This window comes from Mus pahari, chromosome 3 (assembly GCF_900095145.1).
Source record: "Mus pahari chromosome 3, PAHARI_EIJ_v1.1, whole genome shotgun sequence".
Lineage (NCBI taxonomy): Eukaryota > Metazoa > Chordata > Mammalia > Rodentia > Muridae > Mus > Mus pahari.
Window position 1 is genome coordinate 62,058,970 of NC_034592.1, and position 22,663 is coordinate 62,081,632.

At 43.6% G+C, this 22,663-nt stretch overlaps 1 protein-coding gene across 1 annotated transcript in view; it reads right to left on the reverse strand.

Moving 5' to 3' along the window:
- Window positions 1–22,663, reverse strand: part of Pde11a (phosphodiesterase 11A) — a 342,530-nt gene that overhangs the window by 35,669 nt on the left and 284,198 nt on the right. Inside the window, exons 15-17 of the mRNA XM_021192546.2 lie at window positions 19,863–19,963; window positions 4,041–4,118; window positions 2,354–2,417 (exon numbers count right to left, since the gene is read on the reverse strand). Coding sequence (XP_021048205.1) covers window positions 2,354–2,417; window positions 4,041–4,118; window positions 19,863–19,963 — 243 coding nt within the window. The remainder of the gene's footprint in view (window positions 1–2,353; window positions 2,418–4,040; window positions 4,119–19,862; window positions 19,964–22,663) is intronic.

The following is a 22,663-nucleotide window of genomic DNA, read 5'->3' on the forward strand; positions in this document are numbered from 1 at the left end:
TTGCACATATCATTTGGAGATTTTAGATTTCGAGCCTGATGCCCTGACTGATGGGCCATCCAGTTTGTCTTCCCTGGGGAGAGGCTGCTTGTCTGTAAGGACAGTGAGTGACATTTCTGGTGATTTGAAGGGTGAACTGTGCTAGAAGTTTTCTCACAAATTGTTTCTGACTGTCTACTTGTTGGGCACAGGAATGGATTGTACTTCTTGGTGGAATGGGATCATACAACAAACCTGAATCAATGGACTGTTGAAGGCATTTAGTTTCTACTGTCAGACCCTCATGGTCCATCATACCAGCCCAGAATGATAACAGAGGTGCCGGCCACTATGAATGTAGTCTAGCAAAAAAATGTAAATTCACTTAAAATGTGAGACATTGGTAGTGGTGGTGGTTATAACTTCATTGCCTGGGTCCTGAGCGTGAGCTTTGCAAATGACACTGTCCTGTCACCACGCTGAAAGGTTAGAGCTGTCTAAGCCACAGTGTTTAAAACTGCAGATGGTTCCAGCCTGTGGAGAAAAGCTTGGCTTTTTATGAAGGAGGGCTTGGTGCTAATCTGCTGGGATTTCTTTTGTTCTGAGGTTTTCAGTTTATGAGTCTTCAGGAGTCCATGTCATCCCAGCAGATCAAACCAGTGTGGAACTTTTCCCCTGGGGCTGTTTGCCACTCTCTAGCCACTTTCTCCAAGACCTACAATGGCCTTGGCAGCCCCATAGCCTTCTCTTTTTTTATTTTTTTATTTTTTTATTTCTTTGTTTCCTGAAGGTCTTCTTCGTTCATTCTTTTTGTAACCCAAGGAATCACGAGTCTCACTCAGCCCCCTGGACCGAGTAGTTACTCTATGGCAGCAATCCTCCAGAAAGCTGAGAAATGAGAGTCTATTTTTAATCCACCAGCTACCATCTATGGAAGACCTTGGGTTACTTATCCAAAGCCCCATCCTTCCTGTATGTGAAGTGGTTGTAATAATCAAATTAATTTCCTAAAACTCCCAAGCACCACTTGAAACTCTGACTAGAGGGTTATTTTTGCAGAGATTTTGGGGCAGCGGTTTGGATCAGGGTGATGGGCAGAAGTCCCGGGTCGGCAGCGGTGTGCTCCTTTGAAGGCTCCTCCTGTTTTGCTTCTTTCTGGTATTTGGGAGCTGTTGGCACTCCCTGTAAACATTACCAGACAGTCTCTGTGTGCCTCTCACACTGCCTGCTCCTCTGCCTGCAGAGCTCTCTGCTCTTTCTGCTCTCTTTCAAGGACATTTGTGACTGGAGCTGGGACTCCTCTGGACAATCTAGGCTGTTCTCCCTCAGCAAATCCTTACTCCATCCACTCTTGCATGTAGAAAGCTGTCCTTTTTTTCTCAGGTAATGGTTATAGGCTTCTGGGATTATGACTTGATATGTTTGTGTGGTGATTATTCAGCCTACTGGATACCTACCATAAAGTTTTTTTTTTTTTTTTTTTTTTTTTTTTTTTTTTTTTTTTTTTTTTTAACAAGATTAAATAAAATAACATTTTCACAAACCAGTCATTTATTGATATCTGGATTTATCTTCTTTCCCCCAAAACATCATTTTAAGATCCCATAGTATCCTAAGGTAAAACCTTAGAGCCTACAGTCTACATAATGGATGTCTCATAAAACTCGGTGAGGTTGCTGTTAGCTAGTTCCACCTCGGGAGGCTGAGGCAGGAGCAACACTTGAGCCAACGTTTGAGAGCAACCTAGAGACTAGAAAGTCACCCTGTCTCAGGAAAAATAAAATAAAATTAAGTCAAAGAGGGTGACTAAACCTAAAGAGCTATTATTAACTCTTATTATTAGTCATCAAGGATTTTGAGTTAGGGAGCTGCTTTATTTAAAACTACTGTTGCTTGCAGATAATGCTCTGGTGCTTTGAGAAACCATAAGATCACTCTCAGTCCTGATAAAAGTTCAATGGGACACTGCACACATTGGCCAGAGAGCCCTCTCTGACACTTAAATGGTACCAGAAAACAAAAACGGAATTTCTCTTTCCCGTTTTCTTTTTTTGTAAGTGATAAATAGGATCTTGCGGTAAAACACGGTTACATATTCAAAAACAGTATTTCAAACTGTTTGGCTTAAGGAACGGTCAAAGAGCTATTCAGATTTAGCACATTAGCAAAATCTTGCAGCCAGAAATAGCACTGTTGAGTGGGGACCCCGGTGAGAAAGACTGTGGGGTGAGCTGCCTTCTGACTGAGCCGGCTGCGGCTCTGTGCCAGACCAGTACCTCGCAAAGACCCTGTCTCAGTGCGGGAGGCCAGTGCTTGGTCCCCACCCCCACTTCCGTCCCTCCACTGCTGAGCTCTGCCATTAATCACCACTTGCCTGTCTGGAGATCTCCCACGGTTTGGTCACGGCTCCAAGGTCACAGGCTGTCATTAACATTGATCTGAAAAACAGAACAGAACAAACAGCCTGAATAATCTTCGGTTGCATTCCTAAGCAAACTCACCCTAGATCCATATAAAAATAAGGAGCTGGGGCCAGCCCACATCTTATTCCCTCAACAAAGGGCCACACTGTTTATAGTCCCCCTGTTCTGCTTCTCCATCATGAAGTGGACACTGCCCTGAAGACAAAAGCTTCTCACATCCTCCCTGTTTGCCCCTTTGCTTTGTTTTGTCTGCGGCAAATCCAGGAAAGCAGCGGCAGTGCAGCCCTCTTACTACACCGGAGTCAAGCAGGCTCTGGCTAAAATAACGTGCAAGGAGCTTTTCCCCTTTCTTAACTCTGAGCAAGGTGATCTCAGTGTCTAACACCAAGTGGCCGATGAATCTGCTTATTGACTTAGCACAGATGACAAAGGACAGAAACCCACGGCAAAAAGGTGAGGGACACGCTGTGGAGGGAGCTCTTTTATGTTCGTAGCTCCACACAGCCACGATTTAGCAGAGAGCCACACTGTGTCACCTGGATTACTGCCCGGAGTCCACTATATTTTATACACGTTCTCAAAAATGTATCTGGCTGTAGTTTTCCTTCATCTGTGCATACATAAAACACAGGTACAGCATGAATCAGGTTCTCAAGGGCAGATTTAACTAGGATTTATGCTGAACTGTGGACATGCTGGAAATAGCTCAAATCTTGGTTAGAGTATTATCAGATGTGGTGAAAGGGCGAAAATTAAGGTATATCTTTCATCTCCAGTCTGCCGGTTTTTTTTTTTTTTTTTTCATCTGTACCGGAAGTATACGATGAAAGTAGTCCAGGGCTGGGTCCAGGAGGTGCCCTGGCTGCAGCTCTCAGAAGAAAGGGTACCTTGTGAAAGGTCATAGGGCCGCCCCGCCGCCGTCAGCTAGCATTTTAAACCCGGCTGGATCCCAACATCTTGGAAACATGTCTGCTGCCCAGATGGCAGAGCAGGGTTGGAGTGGGCAGAGCCCCAGCTAACAATGGGTCATTCACTGCAGCGAGCCAAGCTGCGCCAGCGTCAGCCACCCCCTTGGACTAGAGCAGCATTTAAGAAGCAGCACCTAACACCCAGAAGCTAAGCTCTCTGCAAATGGAGACAGCTCTGTCTATTGTTGGGTCCTGATCCTCTTGTAGGGAGCATCTTGCAGTGCTCGCTCTTCCCTTCCCGGCTTGGCTTCTGCATGAATGCTCTCCTAACTAAAGGGCTAACAACTGGCTGACAGAACCCTCGCTGCAGCCACCGAGTTGGATGCGATTATTCTTACAGGCAAAAGCACGGAGACATTAAGTAACTGTCTCGAGGTAAACAAAGGGCTGAGGATTGTGTGTTTATCGCAAGACTACCAGACTACTACCAACACACTACAAGGATTCTCATTCTAGATTTTGTGAGTTCAAGAGGGACCACGACTGTGGGTAGCACATGGTTGTGCCTCCTGCTCAGGAAATAATCTGTGTGGTTGCCTATTCGGAGAATACTTTGGATAATTACTTAGGTTCTATTCAATTGATAATCTGAAACTTTCCCAATGTACACAAAGGGTGGCTACATGTCCAATAACGGAAAGCCCACACGATGAGTGCTTTTTTTTCTCACCGGAACACATCTCGGTGGCTTGTGATGCTCCAATCGTAGTCTCCTTTACTGACAAGCTCGAAGAACTCAGTTCTTCTCCTGCAGGAAAATCAAATGAGGAAAGGGTGAAAAACCCTGGAATGAAATTTCTCAGTCTACAGAGTGACATAAACACAGTTATGGGGAGAATATAAGGCGACTCAAGCTCAGTAACTTAATATTTGAAATCACGGGGCTAAAGAAGCATCAAAATAAATCACCTAAAAATGTTGAGACATCAAGGGAAAGTGGCAATCATTTCCAAATGTATTTACCACAAAGGATATTATAGATCCATAAAGCATAAAGTGGCATGGTCAGGACTGTGTGTTGTGAAGTCTCTAGGACACTAAAAGTCAGAGGAGGAGGCAAGGACAGACGGGAAGCAGGGACAGCTTCAGGACGATTCTTCATTACTCAACATGGGAGGAGGTTCAAGACAAGATAAGCTCCCTGGCAGGAAATTCAAGATGAAGATTTGTTTTCCAGCTCAGCAAATAACAATTTTACCACCTTTCCACTTAAATTCATGGCTGTCACCAGGTTGGGAAGTAGCCGTGTCTATGATGTAGCTCCTTCGGCTACTTGCCCTTTAGTACACCTACAGGAAGCTCCTAAGACGTTCCAAGCCTCAATCTCCCAACGTACAAGTTGGGCGTTTCATTTGCTAACTCACTGTCTTGCTGGGAGTGTTAAATGAGAGGGTTGGCATATGTAAGCAAATAGCACAATGCCTACACACACACACACACACACACACACACACACACACACACACACATACACACACACCCCACCATGCCTTTGCTTATACACCTCCGGATGGATGGAAAAGACAGATGAGGTAAATCTTAGAGTTATAAAATGTAAGGTAATTACTTCCTAATTTTGAAACTTTACACAACTTGTCATTTTTTTTTTGTCACAACAAGGGAGAAAAGAGTATGAACATTTTAAGAGTTATTTCCCAAGTTGTCACCCTCTTAGCATTAGAGAGAAATTGTAAGATTGTGATGAATCTTTTTACATAGTATATTCCACCCCACACCTATCTTAAGAGTTGCTCATCAAACAAACTCCCTGGTTTCAGCGACGCTGACTGTAACGCAGCTCTTTTGGGCACAACATCCACATCAGCTGTTTTAAGATTCTGTGAACTGATAAAGTGGAAAAGCTTGCTTAAAGTTATTTAACTCTAAGATTCTGTAGAGTGTGGATGTTTTAAGAAATATACCCTGAGAAATAGCATCAGGGAGCACAAGCCATGCCAGCAACCAGAGCAGTCTTAGAAACCTGTGGAGGTCTGAGTGACATACACAATGATGCTGATGACTGTATTCCTCTGTGGCTGACCTGAGATGCTCAGAGCAGTTGGTCCCCTTTGGGTTCCTTGTGGTGAGACAATTAGCCTGGACAAGAGCAACTCAGGAAGACAACATGGAGATCCCTTCCTTATTCCACACAACAGAGGTTCTAGCTCAGAGATTCTCTCTCTTCAAATGGATACAGGACAAGGCCATACTACAGCCTGGGATAATCTCCAAGGCATGTCCACAACAGTGATTAGAAATGATATTGCACAAAGAAGAACCAAGCTGTCCCCGTCCTCTAGTGCTGGCTGGGCAGGTACCTGCAGTCCGCTGCTTTGCATAACTCACCATCTTTCTCATTAGGCCTGCTTCCTTCCAAAATAGAAAGGGAGGTAGCTGAGAGGGAAGGGCATAGGTTTGGACTCACACTGACCTGGACTTAACGGTGCCTGACTTGCTAGCTGTCATTCCACATTGCTCACACTGAGGGTCCAGCTTTCTGGGGGTGGATTTGAAGTGAGGTGTGCTAAATGTTTGCCCTGGTGACTCCTCACTGTCTGTTTGCCATGGTTAAAGTGAAACTGACAAAAAAAGTGAAGCTGAGTCCCACAGATATTTGTGAAATATTTACTCACTTTTATCCTAGGGATTTATTCAGCCTTATGGTCATAAGACAAAGTGCCACGTCTTAAGTGTTTTAAAGTTATGGGACAACTGATAAAGAAGCAGATAATTCCTCTTTAAATGTGGTATGGTGGTAGTACCAGTAATCTTGAGACTAGCTAGAGTGAGGGGAGGGAGACACTCCACAGTACTTAAATGGGTGCCAGAAAAGCTGAGTAACTGGGAGGATGGAGAGATGGCTCAGAGGTTAAGAGCTGGGTACAGCTCTTGTAGAGGGTCCGTGCTGACTAGTTCACAGCCACCTGTAACTCCATCTTAAAGGGGATCCAATACCCTTTTCTGGAATCTGTGGGCATTTGAACTTGTGTGTGCACACATGTGAGAGTGATTGTGCATACACATACACACATAGTATCAAAATTAAAAAATAAGCTAAACCTCCTTCAACAAAGCTCAGAAATCAAAATAAATAGTATTTGAATACACTATTATAAAAATCAAAATAAATGTAGAAACCATGGTGGATAGAATAGTAAATCCTAAATACAGATAAGCTCTGGCCCCTTGATCATGCAAGTCATGTGACTTGTCTTGTCCCTTCGTTAATGCAGATGATGCTCGTTGGGCCCTTCTTGTGTTCTGAGAGGACTTCCTTCACCTACCCCCTACACGGTCGACCTTGGCAGAAGTTACCTCATCTCCCTGGGCTTCACTTTTCTCTTCAGAAGAGAATAAGCGTGGTGAGCTTGGGGTGGGTTTCATACACTGATCTGATAAGCAGCGTGCTGCTCAAAGGTGGATGCTTAGGAAGGACGCTTAGATCTCCTCATCTAGAGCCCACGAGCACCTGGCTCTCTCCCACAGCTGGCATGTCAGCTGGGACGCAGAAGTACAGGCTGGAACAACAGCTGTCCCAGCAGATAAGATCATCCCCGCAGGACCGCAGACAGAAGCATTCAGCTTGGCAGAGTGTGGAGGATCATGGGAGGTTTTCCTGGAAGAGCTTGTTGGTCATTGTCTTAGCTAGCATACTCTGTGGGTCTCCATTTCAATCTATGAGTTATCACAAGAAATCGTCAGAATGTAAGCTTCCCAAGAACAGAAACCAGGCCCAGTTTCTCCTACTCCTATTTCCAGTGTCTGCAACAGTGTCTCATGTACACTAAGAGCTAAATATATTTATTACAATGGGGAATGAATGAAAAATATTATCTAAGAACTCTATTCTTGTTTTAAAACAATTCTCCATCCACTGGTTTTTCCCGGACTCTAGTTGCTGTCCTAGAGCTTCATGGCTGCTCTTTAGAGGTTCAAAATCAATTTAAAGGGAGCCCAGTCAAGATCTTATTGACTAGACTCTAACTATCAAAGACTGGACAGTACACTAAGTTGTGTAAACTAGGAGCACAATAGACCTGGTGTCATAGGCCTGTCAACCCAGCCACATGGGAGGCTAAAGAGGAAGGATGGGAAGTTCAAGGCATCTTTAGGTTAAGTTCAAGGTCACCCTGGAAAACAGAATTTTCCTTAAAATAATGCTAAGGAGAAAAAGCTTGGAACCTAGCTCACTGGTAGAGGATTTGCCTAGCTCATGCAAGGTTGTGGGTTTTTTTCTCTAGTACTATGGGGAATGAAGCTTCTGTGGAAGGGATTTGTTATCTTCAATACAGAGTGGAGGTATAGCTGGCTAAATCGCTGCAAAAAAAAAATCCCCTTTTAATTTGTTTTTATTGTTTGAGAATTTCATACAAGCATATCATGTGTTTTGACAGATCTACCCCTACATCTTTCTTCAGTTCTACCTCTGGCCACCCCACCACATTCAAATCCTCTTTTCAAACTTGCCAGTCTTGGGTCAGCAGGATGGTGCAGCGGATAACGAAATTTGCTGCCAAGCATTGCAAGCTGGGTTGGATCTCCTGAACCCACACGGGGGAAGGAGAAAACCAACTCTTGCAAGTTGTCCTCTGATCTTCCCGGCATGTCATGCCATCTGTACTGTCCACACACACTTAAATATGTAAATGTTAACAGCCCCAAATCTCTGATGTGCATTTGAGAAGCATCCTATGAGCAAATTCTCCAATAATAAAAATGTTAATGACTGGAGTTTAGAGTTCCCTGAACTCAGACTGCATCATGGATATAACATGACACTCACAAAGCTAGATTCCATCACATTGGGAAGAAAAGGAACATTAATTATCCCAAAGGATGGTAGATAGAAGAGGGATATGAGGAATCTTTTTACAAGACATAAAAATGTAGCGAATTAATTCAATGTTTCCCCATGGCCAAAGTGGGACTATTTCTTGATAGACTCTATTTCCTTTGTCCTCCCAAACTTTGGCCATGACTTTCAAAGATAAAAGAAATATTCTTACAGGTGATGATTTTTGAGTGTTAAACTTGAGGTGTCAAGGATTGCATTGGGCTGGGTGCCTAGTTTGCATGAGGCCTTGGGTTGGAGAACTTTGGCTTGGTTCTCAGCACCATAACACACCACAACGGAACAAAACACCAAAGTCTAATCATTGGCGGACCTATATATGCACCATACAACTGATAATGCCCTTCCTGCCTGTGAGATGGCGACAACCAGCTTCACAGGTGTCCTCAGAACTTTCCCTTACAAGAGATAAGAATATTGTACATTTTAAAACATCATATGAATACAGTGTATGCATTTTTTCTTGGCCACTTGCTGTTCAATGTTGAATATTGAGTGAATTACCCGTGTTGTTTGATACAGTCCTAGGCTGTTCTACCTCATTGATTACAATGTTGCAAGGCACACCTTGTGTTTATGTGTCCGTTTCCTAATGATGATCAATTCCAATACTTTTGTGAGTGTGTATGATGCTTCTAGGAATGGCATGTATCTGTTTTGTGAATTTTTTAGTTCTGTGAATTTGCATGTGTCTGTTTGGTTGCATATATAAATGAGTCTAGAATGATTTCTCTGTTGGTTTTTTTTTTTTAATTAAAAAAAAAATTTTTTTTTTTTGAGATAGGTTCTCAGGAGCCCAATTCAACATGCAGCTGAGGATGACCCTGAACTTCTGATACTCTGTCTCCTTCTTCAGGTGCTGGGACTTTAGGTGTGCACCCCCACAACTGTGCGTGTTTGAGTTTTCATTAGAGTTATAGACCACGAGACCTGTTTTGGACATTTGGAGGAATCTGCTATGTATAATTCTCTCATTTTTTCAACTTAGGAAATTCAAGATGAAACAAAGTGAAGTTATTTTCCCAAAGTCAAGGGGCAGTTGTACATGAATCTAGGTAGTTCTAAGATCTCAGTCTCCCATATCTGTTGTCTGGGGATGTCTCTATAAATGGTGTGTAGCAGAGTCGGTTGGGACCAGGTAGAGCTTTGTTTTGTGAGTTTATGCTCAGTCGCAGCGGCCAACCTTCATGAAAGATGATGTCATAGGCTGCTGTGCCTAGGCAGTACAACTCCTGACAGGTTTCTGTCCCCAACAGGATGGAGGAAGGGGCACTCCAAAGAGGGCTGTGATTGGCCTATGCCAGAGCGCAGTCCACGCTGTAGGTGCTGCGTTTCTGTCCTCTTTCTTTGTGACAACCAAAACAAAGAAGCATTGGAAATTCAGTGTGTTTAGGGATGAGTTTAATTTCCCCACGTATACATATAGCTGATCCTTCAGCATCTATAGGCATCTGTGCGTACAGATGACACAGTCAACTGCATGTAGGAAATGGCTTCAGAGAGAATCATTTCCAGGAACAAGATGCTGTTAAAATGAATATTTAAAAACCCACAAAACTATATAATGCCCTTGGAATCAGACTTCTTTGTCATGGGGAACTATGTCATTAACTTCTGAGGCAGATCATTGGGAACCTTGGCTTTCAAGGACGATGCCAAGCGCCCAGCTAGTGAAAAGCAACTTACTGGAAAATCTCATTTATAATCAGATATGTTTTTATTAGGCTTTTTATTCTGCTCTGCTGACATATGTGCCACTCAGAAAAATAGCAGTCTTAAAAAAGTCTCCATTTGAACAGAACTACCAAAATTACCCTCAAAAATAATTCCAAAGATTGGTTACCCAGCACTCTTCTTTACATTGAAAACCTTCCTAGTTTGTGGAATCACCTCAAAGTGTCTTTTATTTACAAGAGGAGAAATCAACATTTCTGTGTGCATTTTAATTGGATTTTTTGAAATTTACATATTTACAAAATATATAACATGTACCTATATAATATCATCGTCACATATAATATTTGATTAGTACCTTTGAAACTTCTGAAAGCCTATGAATATTAGGAAGTCTCATTGCCGAGGAAACAAGCATAATTGTGTGTTCCCTGCAGTGTCAGCTCCAGAGTCACCAGGTAGGATCATGAAAGTGGACACGAGTGGGCAGGGAGGGTGGGCACAGGGCAAGATTGTGATATCTGTCCTTACAGTGTTCTTACATGAAAACCATTTGTCTACAATTCATGTTAACTGCAAATCTTTAGGCTGAAGCGATGGCTTGCTGGCTGCTTAATCAGGATGACATCACCCTTATAACAAGCTGGGTGTCCCACAAATGCCTCTAACTCCAGCTCTAAGAGATAAGGCATCCTCTTCTGGCTTCTTCCCGTACACAGTACAGCTGTACACATACCTGCTTAGACACACACAGCATATTCACATCACACACAGATCAATCAGCCAATCAATCATCAAATTAATCAATACATTTTAAATAAAATAAACCTTTTAAAATGTAGATCCTGAAAAGATTTCTGGACTTTGGCAGAAAAGTTTTGAAAATGGAACGAGAAAAGCAAAATGTAGGTGATAATTTCAATTATTATGACTAAAGAAAAAAAGGCTGTTTATTTTATTGTCTTATTTTTGAGCCCTGGGCCTTACCATGTAGCCCACTCTGAGCTCAACCTTGAGATTATCTTGCTCTAGCTTTCTGGGGTCACAGATGTATACCACCTCAGGTATGTTTAATTTTTAAGTGAAGTTTCTCTTTAGCTTAAACTAGACTTGGGCCAGAGAAGATCGCAAAAGAGATCGCATGTTTGGTACTGTGTTGAGAGTATGAGTAGACTCGGCAGGCTATAGCAAGTCAAAGGGTGATAATTACTCTTTATGTTGACAGCGCTGGAAGGTGAGATAGCACAAGAACACAACAGTTCAACCAGATCAAGACCACGGGGCAAGGAAGTGCTTTGAAGGAGCTTGTTCCAGTCACTCTGTGAAGTTGACTGTGGCTGGAGCCCTCTGCATGCAGCTGTGCTCATTTTCCTCTTTTCCCCACAGATCTGGATCCCTAAAGGCAAGAGCTGCATGCATCTCACCTATAGAAACGTTCCCAATGAGTAGCACGATGCCTGGCGTACAGGAAGCATCAGGGTTGGAACTTCCCAATTTCTAGTTCATCACTGTATCATGGGAGAGGGGATGTGTATGTGAGTTGTCTAAAGACACTTTGGAATTTGTCAGGAACTACTCAAATCTTTGCTTACCAACACACCATACTTTCTGCCCTAATGTTAAAAAGAGTTTCCACAGGCCAACTCATCTGGCTCTCTTAAAGAACAAGAAAGGCAGCGATGAGTTAAGTCCCACACTAACATCTGATTGTTTATTAACTTCTTCCCAATCCTGTGACCGGCTGGATACAGGCAACTGTGGAAGTTGAATACACAGAACACAGTGGGTTCTTAATAAACACTCACTGGATGATGAATGAGCAAACATTTCTGTCTGAATAGCAGTAGCAGTATTTGTTGAATTCACACTGTATATTTTAATAATTCATCTTGATAGCACTGTGATTTTTCAAAGGAAGGTTAAACTATTATTCTAAACAATCCAAAATAATTTAGTACAGATGACTGCCACTGGGTGCTTTTGAGACATGCTACTAACTGCAACTCTTTGGAAGGACAACGACAAAGAAACCATTCATTTGGACACTTCCCGTAATTGCTGATGAAGAACGTTTGCAGTGCACGAGAGAAGGTGGTCATTTTCAAGCTGAAGAGTCATCTGCTTAATTTACAGAGTCAGTCTAAAAAGCACTGGGCACTTGAGTAGCTGCAGAAAGTCTGAATTGTTTAGTAATTTCCAGTTTAAAGAGTAGTTGGAAGCAGTCTGACTATTTGCCATGGAGACCGATCAGGGAGTGTATGAAGGGTTCTGAGCGCGTTCTCTCTGGGAGCCTAGGCACCCCTGTCTGAGATTGGATGTCCTTCAGGGTAGTATGGCCATAGGTCATCAGCAACCACGTCTGTCAGATAGAGAGAAGACTATCTGCCTAAAGGTTAATATGAGAAACCAAAGTCAAAAGCTTATATTTTGGGAACTCATTATGTCAGGCAGTATGTCAAGTTTAAGGGATCCGAGAAGAAGCTAAAGAGAAAGAGGCATAGTTTTTACTGTTACAGAAGATGCTATACAGCTTGTTGAAGGAGGAAAGCCATCAAACCTGTAAGCTACAATAATGACCAACCTGGCAGGATGTACCCATTTGTGCAGTAACGGCGTGAATGCTATGGGATTCACCAACCACTCTTTGCTTTGATCTAAGGTCTGCTCCACAGAACGAAACTCACGCCTGATACCATAAACCTGCCCGAGAACCCATGGCTAAGGAGCGCCAGTATTCTAGGGAAGAACCTACTGTTATTTTGCTAAATGAAGGTAGGGTCACTCTGGGTGGTAGAGTATTAGTTGGCCTGGCACCTCTTGGGTTTGAAACGCAAGCATGTGTGCACTGGAGTTGCCCCTGTCACTAATGCCTACATGTTTCCAGGATTGGGCCTTTGTTTCCCTTCATTACTCTTAAACTACTACTGAAATAACTAAGGAGGGAGTAGCAGAAGGAGTAAAGCCACTCTGGAATCCAACTGCCTGTTTAATCCCAGATGCACCATTGGCTATTGGAAGCAACCAAATGAAGCTCTCAAGACCTCAGGCTCCCCATTCATACTATGGAGTTAACAAGATCATCTGTATCTAACGGACCGATGAGATGGCTCAGGAGGTAAAGGTGACCGATGTCAAACCTGATGATCTGAGTTGGATTTTTCAGATCCATGCAGTGGACGGAGAGAACTGACTACAGCGAGCTGTTCTCTGGCTCCTTGCATGCGCCATGACGTGCGCACACCCGCCCAGACACACAATAAATAAAAACGTAATACAATTTTATTTTTTGGAAGATTATCTGTCTCCTCAGACTGCTTCTAGAATTAAATAGGATATGTGTGTGCACAGCTCCTTAGAAAGCACTGGGGACCTATCACTTCCTGTTTTTATGACTAATTGAAGAAGTGCTCATAGCTCATCTTTGTTGGCTAGAAACAGTACAGGGATCACAGGGTTATCTGTGGCATCTCTGAAGTTTGAACATTTGTGATTGTAGATCTCTCTCTCTCTCTCTCTCTCTCTCTCTCTCTCTCTCTCTCTCTCTCTCTCTCTCTCTCTCTCCCCACTGCTAGTGTCATCTTTTACGGTACATATTTTATGAAGTTTCTGGCCGAATGATTTCTTTTTTATAAAGTGTTTTAAATCATCAGAACTCTTTCCTATGGGTAGTCTCCGTTCACTGTCACTGGGCCCCTAGCAAACGGGCCTGAGTCAAATGTCCAAACTCATATTTCTGACAAGGAAACCAAGACGGAGAGGAGTTGAGTGAGCGACCCTCAAAGCCATGTGGCTGGCTCTTGACATAGTATATCCACTTTTTGCCTGAGTTGGTGAAATTATTATTTAATTATCAAAGCCTTATTAGATGGAGGACTCATTAGATGGAGGACTCAGAGTCAGGCACAGGAAGTCAATTAAAAAAATTGGTCAACAGGAGATGAGTTTTCAATGACTGGGAAAGTCAGACTGAGCAATTAACCCCAGACGTAAGGTATGAACCTAGCCGTTCACACCAAAGGCTTCGCTTGTTTGTTCTTGCTCCATAGTCCTCTAGGTCCTTTCCTGTGTGCTTTTGGCCTGTAGGCTCATGGATCCCCAAGGCCATTAGGAATGAAAGTCTCCTGTGCTGTCTTTACATCCCTACGTACCTTACGTATTTTCCTTCTGGATCAGGACAGGAATTCTTGTCCCCCCAAGAATGAACCCTGAGGCTTTCTCAAAGGGTAGAATCCACTTCCTGTCCATGTGTGCATTTCTAGAGTGACTTTCTTCTCCTAGAGTGGCTTCCTTTATAGTTTGATCAATTTCAACATAACTTCTTTATTTTTTATTTTTTTCTGTGTAGCCCAAATGACTTCAAATTCATGGCAATCACTCTTCTTCGGCCTCCCAAGAGCTGGGATTACAGAATGGAGACACCACACCTAGATCTCTCATGATTTCTGACTTGAGTAGGAAGGACAGAACAGCCAATGATAACTAGACCTCTAGAATGAGTCAATGGAGTCACCTTGTACCCTCTTGGCCCTACCTTTCTCCAGTGGTTGCTAGAGCAACTGATACTACAACCCCTGCCATTGTTGCTCTGTGCAGAGCTTACTGGTGTCTCAGCATGCTTGGAGTCCATATGTGTGGGCCTGGAGAGAGTTGTAGAATTTTCCAGGCCTCAAGTACATGTGACATGGAAGTGTATAGGAGCTTGAAGACTTGTGGCAAATTTGGGTTCATGGGGATGGAAGCCAATTTGGGAATGTAGCATATGAGACTTTTAAGATGGTCCCTGCCGGTGTCTGAATAGTCCCAGGTGACCAGCAGAGGTACATCCTCAAAATGGCTTCCCTGTCTTAGCCCTTCATCCGTTCCACTCTTATCTTTGGCGTTATTTTCTAAATTAAACGAAAATGCCTGCAAGCCTTTGCTTCCAACTGCATTTATAGCAAGGGGACCCAGGTTAGTTATTCAGCTAAACTAATTGATATTAACTAGGTTGGGTCAATGTTGTTATCTAATGTACTATACTCCAGATGAAACTGTCTCTTGACTCATCCACTAGAGAAGGAATGGGATGGTTGTGGGAAACCACCCTGAAATGGAATAAGGGCTCACATTTTGCCAATTGTTGCTTTTGTGACCCAAGCTATACCATTCAACTATCTGTGCCTGATCTGCAAAGCAGAAGCAATGAAATGAATGATGTCATCCGCAGGTCCCAACACCTTCCAGTTCCCTGATCGTACACTGGTGAAATCGAGGCACCTGGGCGACTAGGTGTATAGTCGCTGCCTCTCCCTCATCAACCCACGGGATTGTTTGGGTTGAAAATATGGCTATACTTTAATGCAACTTTAGACTGGCTCATGGATCCGTCCCCTGGAGGTCTAGATGAGAGAATGAGCTATTCAGAACCTTGAGGACAATAATGCTGACAGAAGGGGAGCGTGGCAGCGTCTGTGGGAGTCAGCAGACATTAGCAGGGGCTGCAGTGGTAAGATAAGAGCAGAGTAATGAGAAAGCTGCTCGCAGCCAACTTCCTTGACTGCATCCCGCGGTCACTTAGTGACTCCTCGCATCCCTAACAGAGCTTGATAAATGGATGCCAAGAGCTGAGGGTGGTCCCCTCCCACCCCGCTTTTGTCCCGTTAGGAGTTACTTGGAAACTTGGTTTAGAGAATGCTTCTATTTTGAGAAAAAATAACACAAGTGCCAGGAAGGAAAAAATAAAGGTGTCGTAATATGTTTTTTTTCCCCATTAATCCCAAATCCAGAAGCATCAGTCTAGAAAAAGACGGGTGGCCAGGATAGTGAAGGCAGCCTGAGGGCCACAGAACAGGTGGGATAAATAGATTGTAAAGCAAATGGGGTTGTTGATGTCACCACCCACAATGCATGTAATATATGTAAGGTATGCTATTGCCATTCTACACATGAGGGAGAGCATCTCAGAGGATGGCAAGGTGTTTGATGACACATAGCTGGTTAGCGACAGAGCCCAGGGGTTTTAGAAGCATATATTTTTATTGTAATTAAAATTTGTATTTGTGAGGCTGGGGAGATAGTAAAGTACTTAATGCCTGGGAACCTGAGTTTAGTCCCAGCCGCCACATTAAGGAGCTAGGTGTGCCTTCTCCTCCTACTGGGTTGCCTTGTCCGGCCTTGGTGTGACGGTATGTGTCTGGTCTTATTGTACCTTCTTATGCCATATTTGGTTGATGTGCCAGGGAGACCTGCTATTCTCTGTGAGGAGGAACAAGGATGGATCTGGGGGAGAAGGGAGGTGAGCTTAGGGGGGTAGGTTGGGGGGAAGGGAGGGAGAAAAAAACTGTGGTTGGGATGTAATATATGAGTGAAGAATAAAAAAAAATATTTTAAAAAAGGATCTAGGTGTGGCCGGGCATACTTGTAATCCTGAGGCTAGCGAGAGATGGAATCCTGGGGCTTACGTGGTAAGTTCCAGGCCAATAAGAGACCCTGTCTCAAAAAACAAGGTGAACAGCATCTTGATTGACCTCTGGCATCTGTGTACATGTACTGTGCTCACATGCCTGTGCACACATGTGCATGTGTACATACAAAGTATAAAATTCTTTTAAAAGTTTTTACATGTAGCGTGTGTGTGTGTGTGTGTGTGTGTGTGTATGTGTGTGTGTGTGCATACATTTGCCATGGCACATGTGTGGAGGTCAGAGGACAACCTGAACAAATGGATTCTCTCTTTTAGACTAATTTTATTTCATGTATGCGAGTACACTGTAGCTGTCTTCAGACCCACCAGAAGAGGGCATCAGACCTCATTATGGATAGTTGTGAGCCATCATGTGGTTGCTGGGAATTGAACTCAGGACCTCAGGAAGAAGAGTCAGTGCTCTTAACCGCTGAGCACCGGGTTCTCTCTTTCAGCATGTGGGTTCTGGATTCAAACCCAGACAGTCAGTTAAGGCAGCAAGTGTGGCTACCTGCTGAGCCACCTCACTAATCATGGATGTAACCTTTTGTATTTGTCAAATGGGAAACAGGCGGCACGCTCAACACATTCGAGCTCTGAAGGCAGCTGAATGAGCTCATCTTGCTGCCTGTGGTCTTCTGACTGAACTTCCTGAAGCTTCTATTCATGTTTCTTTTAATCACCGTGTTTTCATTTTCAAGAGCTTCCCTCTTCAGGCTTCGTTTCTTACTGTTTAATGGGCGCAGCCTCTGGCTCCCTCAAGGGAATGAACAACTGGGTTTTCTCTATATTACTTTTTTTCTTTCTTGTTTTGGCCTCTGTTTTTCATTAGCGGTACATAAAACCTCTCTGATCTTTGGTTGCATGTTTGTGTGTCACAGTCAGAACTTAAAAACTAATTTGGAAGCGTGTGTGTGTGTGTGTGTGTGTGTGTGTGTGTGTGTGTGTGTTAGGATTGCTCACTAAATAAAAGAAAGTTCAGTTATTAAATTTTGGATTAAAACATTCCCACCTAAGAATATTTCCAAAATTTAATGGGTAAACACAGACACAAAGACATAGACAGACAGACAGGCAGACGCACACACACACACACACACACACACACACACACACACACACACACACCACTCTCTTCAGCTTTTTATTTTGACTTTGAAATCGACGGCTTTAGGTATGTGGTTTCTAGAGCCCCTAACTTCACAGTGACTGGGTTCTGGGATTTCATTTCAGGAAACCCAGAGTCTTGATCTATCGCAAACCCGTCTGTCTGAGACCTGCTTCTTACTCCTACCTTGTGCTTTTCCCCACTGTAGAACCCTCTTTTTTTTTTTTTTTTTTTTTTTTTTTTAATTTCTCTGGCTTTTTCCAGAGACACACCAAAGCTGGCTTGCTTGTTCATGGTGGTGGAGGGCTTCTTAGTGCCCCTTAAATGGACAAGCAGACAGTCTTGGTGTCTCCAGGTGTGAGGGTCATATCTGCCTCCCACCACACTTTGGGCTCCAAGCTCCAAGCACAGTGCTGTAGAGCTGGCTGCCCCTCACTCCTGCTCTCCTCCGAGGCCTTTTACTGCTACAGCTGGGTCGTCTAACCACCTTTCATCTGCCACTGATGCAGCGACCATGGCGGTTGTGGTGTGCCCTCTCATTTTATATTTAACCCTTTAAAGACATTTCGTATCATTGAGTTCTAAGGAGGAGAGAGAACTTTCAAGCCAGCAGGTTTAAGGGGGATGGCAGAAAGAAATTTAAACTCAGGCCAATATCACTCACAGCCTTTACTTCTTCCACTGTCCCATATAATAATTCACACAGCAAAGTTCAGTCATAAATGCCTGTGACAGGAATGTCCGCCGTCCACACCAATATTCCCTCTTCCTTTCTCCACTATTTGTAGAACTCCATGGCGATCCAGAATAAAATCTTCCTTTCCCAACATGCCTTGAGGCTAAATATAGCCACAGAATAAAATTTTGACTAGTGAAATGTTAGGCGGCAACTTCTAGCACACCTTAGGAGATGGCCTGAGTTACCTGTTGCCCCCATCTTTATCCCATCTTCCCGTTGGCTTCAAGGTGGGGAGTAGGGCTGGAGCTTGAGCCATTGTCTCTGGCTAAGAGGTGGGCATCACAGGAAGGCAGAAGAAGCCTGGGTCCATGAGGACTTCACTAGTCATTGTACCACCAGCAGATGGTGGGGCTCTGGAGAAACTGTTGCTTGGCTTTCTGTTTCCTACAGTTGAACCTAATTACAGCTGACGCAGTGTCGAGGAACAGTAGGGTTTTAAGGGAAAGTAGAGTCAGAGACAAAAACCTAAAGGTGGGTCAGTTTAGCCAGATGGTAAAGCAGGGATGGGGACGGGATTCTGTGTAGCATTGATGATCTGATTGTGGCTTAAGGGTCATGGCATTGTTTCAAAGGATAAGATGTAGTTAGACATGACCAAAGTAGACAGAAACTACAGGGGAGAAATGAGAGACAATAATGCAAAAAGAGTGAGGCCAGAGACGTGGCTTAATGGTGAAGAACGCACCATTGATGCAGAAGAACTGACTTAGGTTTCAGGCACTCAAGCCTCGTGGCTCACAGCTGCCTGCAACTCTACCTCCAGAGAATCTGACACTCTAGTCTCCATGGATGCACAACTCATGTGTGTACCTGCCCCCGTACATAATATACATATAACAAAAAATCTAAAATCTTTTTTTAAAGAAAAGAATGAAACATATAGAGGGAAGAAATAAGGAAGGTTTTGGACAGTCAAGCTAAATTTAAGGTTTCCTTGAAGGATGGGTGGATGGAAGTTGGGGATACGTGTCTATGATGCAGGGGGTTACAATGAAGTATTTCAGACCCTCCTACCTGGAGGTAACTCTCATTGGTACAATGCAGACATGAGGTCAGGGAGAGGATCTGAGCAGAGAAAGCAGTGTGGGTTCCAGAACTCAGAGGAAGAAGGGTTAGAAACCTACAGAGGGTCCAGAGGAGGAGAAAGCAATATCTGGCCATTGGGGAAGCAAAGAGCAGAGCTTGGCATTGAGAAGTCAGTAAGTATTTATGTCAATAAACCTAGGAAAGGCCAGAAGCCTTCAGTGACCACTGACAGAACAATTTTGGTAGAACATGGGGGTAGATATCACTGTTCAACATATAAATCTTGGAGAGGAGCAGGGAACATGGGTTTCTAGTCATGTTCCATCCATGAATAGTGTTCATGACTATCACAGAGACAGACAACACTTAGAAACAGCCGTCATAGTAGCACATGAAATCGTATGACCAGCACTTAGCTTCAGAGTCATGAGTTCAAAAGCAGGCTCACCAGTCATAAGGAAGACTTCAAACATGCCACTGTTAGCCACTAATCCTTGGAGAGTATGCACCATCTTAATGACCTTCATTTAGATAAGGGAAACACCGATAGCAATGCTAGAATAATATGCAACATTCAGCCCGGAACCAGGAATTCATTGAAGACGGAATGCTAGTGTCCATTTGTTAGATGGACCGCGTGCCAATACCTACTCAAAGTAGAGCGTGAGGTCTGTGGCTAATATCGACTGCTTCAGGAGTTGCATGAGGTCACTGTATTCCTTGGAGGACAAATTAGCAAAGATGTTGTGACCCTGTAATGAGAAGGCAGAACATCACGAAAACACACCATTAAACCTGTAGTTGATGACTGCATGCTTTTCCTATATTAAAAAAAGAGAGAACATAAGCAAAATTTAAAGTTTAGTAACAGTTTTCCTTTTTTTAATAGATTCATTTTTCTTTCTATTTATGTGTGTACAAATGTCTGGGTGGGTGTGTGGATCCATGTAAGTGTATGCAGGTGCCCACAGAGACCAGAAGAGGGCATCGGACCCTCTGGAGCTGGGGTTACAGGTGGTTGTAAGGTACCTGACTTGGGTGCTGGAAACAGAACTCAGGTCCTCTGGAAGAGCAGCAAACATTGCTCTTAACTGCAGGCCTTCACTCCAGCCCAGAGCTTAATAAAAGTTTTACAAATACAAACAGATGTCCTGGCAAACAGAAGAGCCAGAAAGTGAGTTGCTTCAGGGGAGGCCTACCAAGGAGCACTTTATAATCTGTTGGGTGTGCAAGGGAACTCTGAAAACACACAAACTTGTGTTGTAACAGATATGGAAATACATGGCAAAAAAGTGGGCTAGACATTTGGGGATTTTTCTGATCCAGAAACAAACACTACCTTCTACTAGTAAAGACTTAGCCGGCATCCTAGAAACCTTTGCTGTGGTGACAAATGACTTTGAGAGAGAGAGAGAGGCCATTAGACAATAATTTTTCAGTGGGAAGATTTAGACAATAGAAGCTTTGGGAGCAAATAGAGGCATGTTTGGGACTCTACTAACCATTAAAACTTGTTAATGGGAGAGGCCAGAGATGTGGTTAAACAGTGTTCAATACATAGGAAATGCCACTCAGAGACCTACCTCTCCTGCACTGAACTGTCAGGGTGCTTCAATAAAGCACACGCTGGATTAAATTCATAGCACTGGGTATCTATCTGCTCAACAGCTAGGACGAGGACACCATTGTCTGCGTGCAGTAAGACTCTAATGATGATTTTTTTCTAAACAAAGACTGCAATACAGCTTCACCTCCATGCTACCAGAAAGCACTCTTGTTCTCTCCAGAAGCCGATTCACTTGGCAGCCATACCCCCTTGTTAGTGAAATGGGAAACCCTTCGGCAGTGTCACTGTCATTGACTTCAGGTACTTGCCAAGTCGGGCTTCTTTGATCTGCCTTTCTTAGCATGAAATATGAACTCACAAGCATATGTGGCCTGGCTGGGAAGTGGACCAATTTGAACCTAGGACTGAGCCAGAAGATGATACAGAAGGAAAGGAGCAAATGGCTTCTTAAGAATAAACTATTCTCTGTGAGAGGTAAATTAATTTATCCGGGGAACCAGAATATCAATTAGCAATTTCATTTTAATCAAGCACTAGGTGATAAGCTGATTTGCTGAGCTAATTTATCTCATCCGGTGAGCCCTCCACACCTTGACTACAGGATGTTGGTTCTACCTGGGACCGGGTCCAATATTAATAGTAGTTTTTCAAGTGTGCTCTCCTAGGCCTGATTCAGCAATTAAGAGGACAAAGAATTCAAGGAAAGCTAGAGGATGGTTTTGCCCAGGGTTTTCTTCTATTTTGTCTGAGCATCAGCTTGTGGGGAAATTACAACCAAGTATTCTGGAGCCTGGGAAAAAAGTAGTTTAAAGCTTTGGGGGAAATGGTTGTCGGGATTCAGCAACAGATCCAGCATCACCCAGTGGAAGCAAGACAACCTTAGGAGCAAGTCAGAGTAGAAGTTTGCATTCAGACAAGAGAACCCACCTGCACTTGAGGGTCCTGGTTACCTTGTGACATGATTCTTACTACTTAAAAAGGATATGGTAAATAGTACTGGTCCTGGGGAGTAGGAAGCTAGTACAAAGTTAGTTTGTATCAGTGCATTACTGAACATGCAAATTGGTCTTGAACAAGAACTTTTAGGCTTGGTCCCTAAATGGAATCAAGTCTCCCACAACTACTGCTTTCAGCCTAGGCTTAGGGAACAGGTGAGCAGGGCATAGGTGGAAACCAGGTGTGGAGAATTAAAGGTGTGCAGCAAACGTCCTCAGGCCCTCTAGCTTCTGCATGTCTGTGAAAACGGGGAAGTGAGACAGTGGTGACATCTGCCTTCCTGGTGGCAGAATGGAGCGGACCCCTGGGGCCCAGGGGTTCAAGTCCTCCTTACGCTTTTGCTGGTCATTATCACTCGGAAGAAGCTGGAGTGGAGGCTGACCAATGTGTCACGCTTAGATGACACAAACCTGGGGTGGGGGTTGGGCTGTTTTTGATCCACGATTACAGACGTGGGGCTCTCTGGGGGACTCATCACACTTGCCAGAAAAGAGCAAACCAAGGCCCCTGCTGTCTCTGCCCCCTCTGCAGCTCTCAGCTGACATGTGGCTTTTCTATTCCAGAGCCATAGCCAATAGGAAGCTGGCTCCATCAGTTTCCATGGCCCTTACCTAGGAGGTTTATTCTGAAATGGAAATGCAGCCCCTCTGGCAGGTTGCCCCGCCCTATCCCACGTTGAGGCTTTGGAGTGGTGGGTCTCTATTATGAGGTTGAAGGCTTTGGTTATATTACAGAAGACATGCTTTCTCAAGATAGTCTAGAGTAAAACAAACAAACAAACAAACAAAAACAAAAACCAACAACTCTCTATATTTAATGATGGCATTCCAGTGAAGCAGGGTCTTAATGGTGATAATAATAATAATAATAATAATAATAATAATAATAA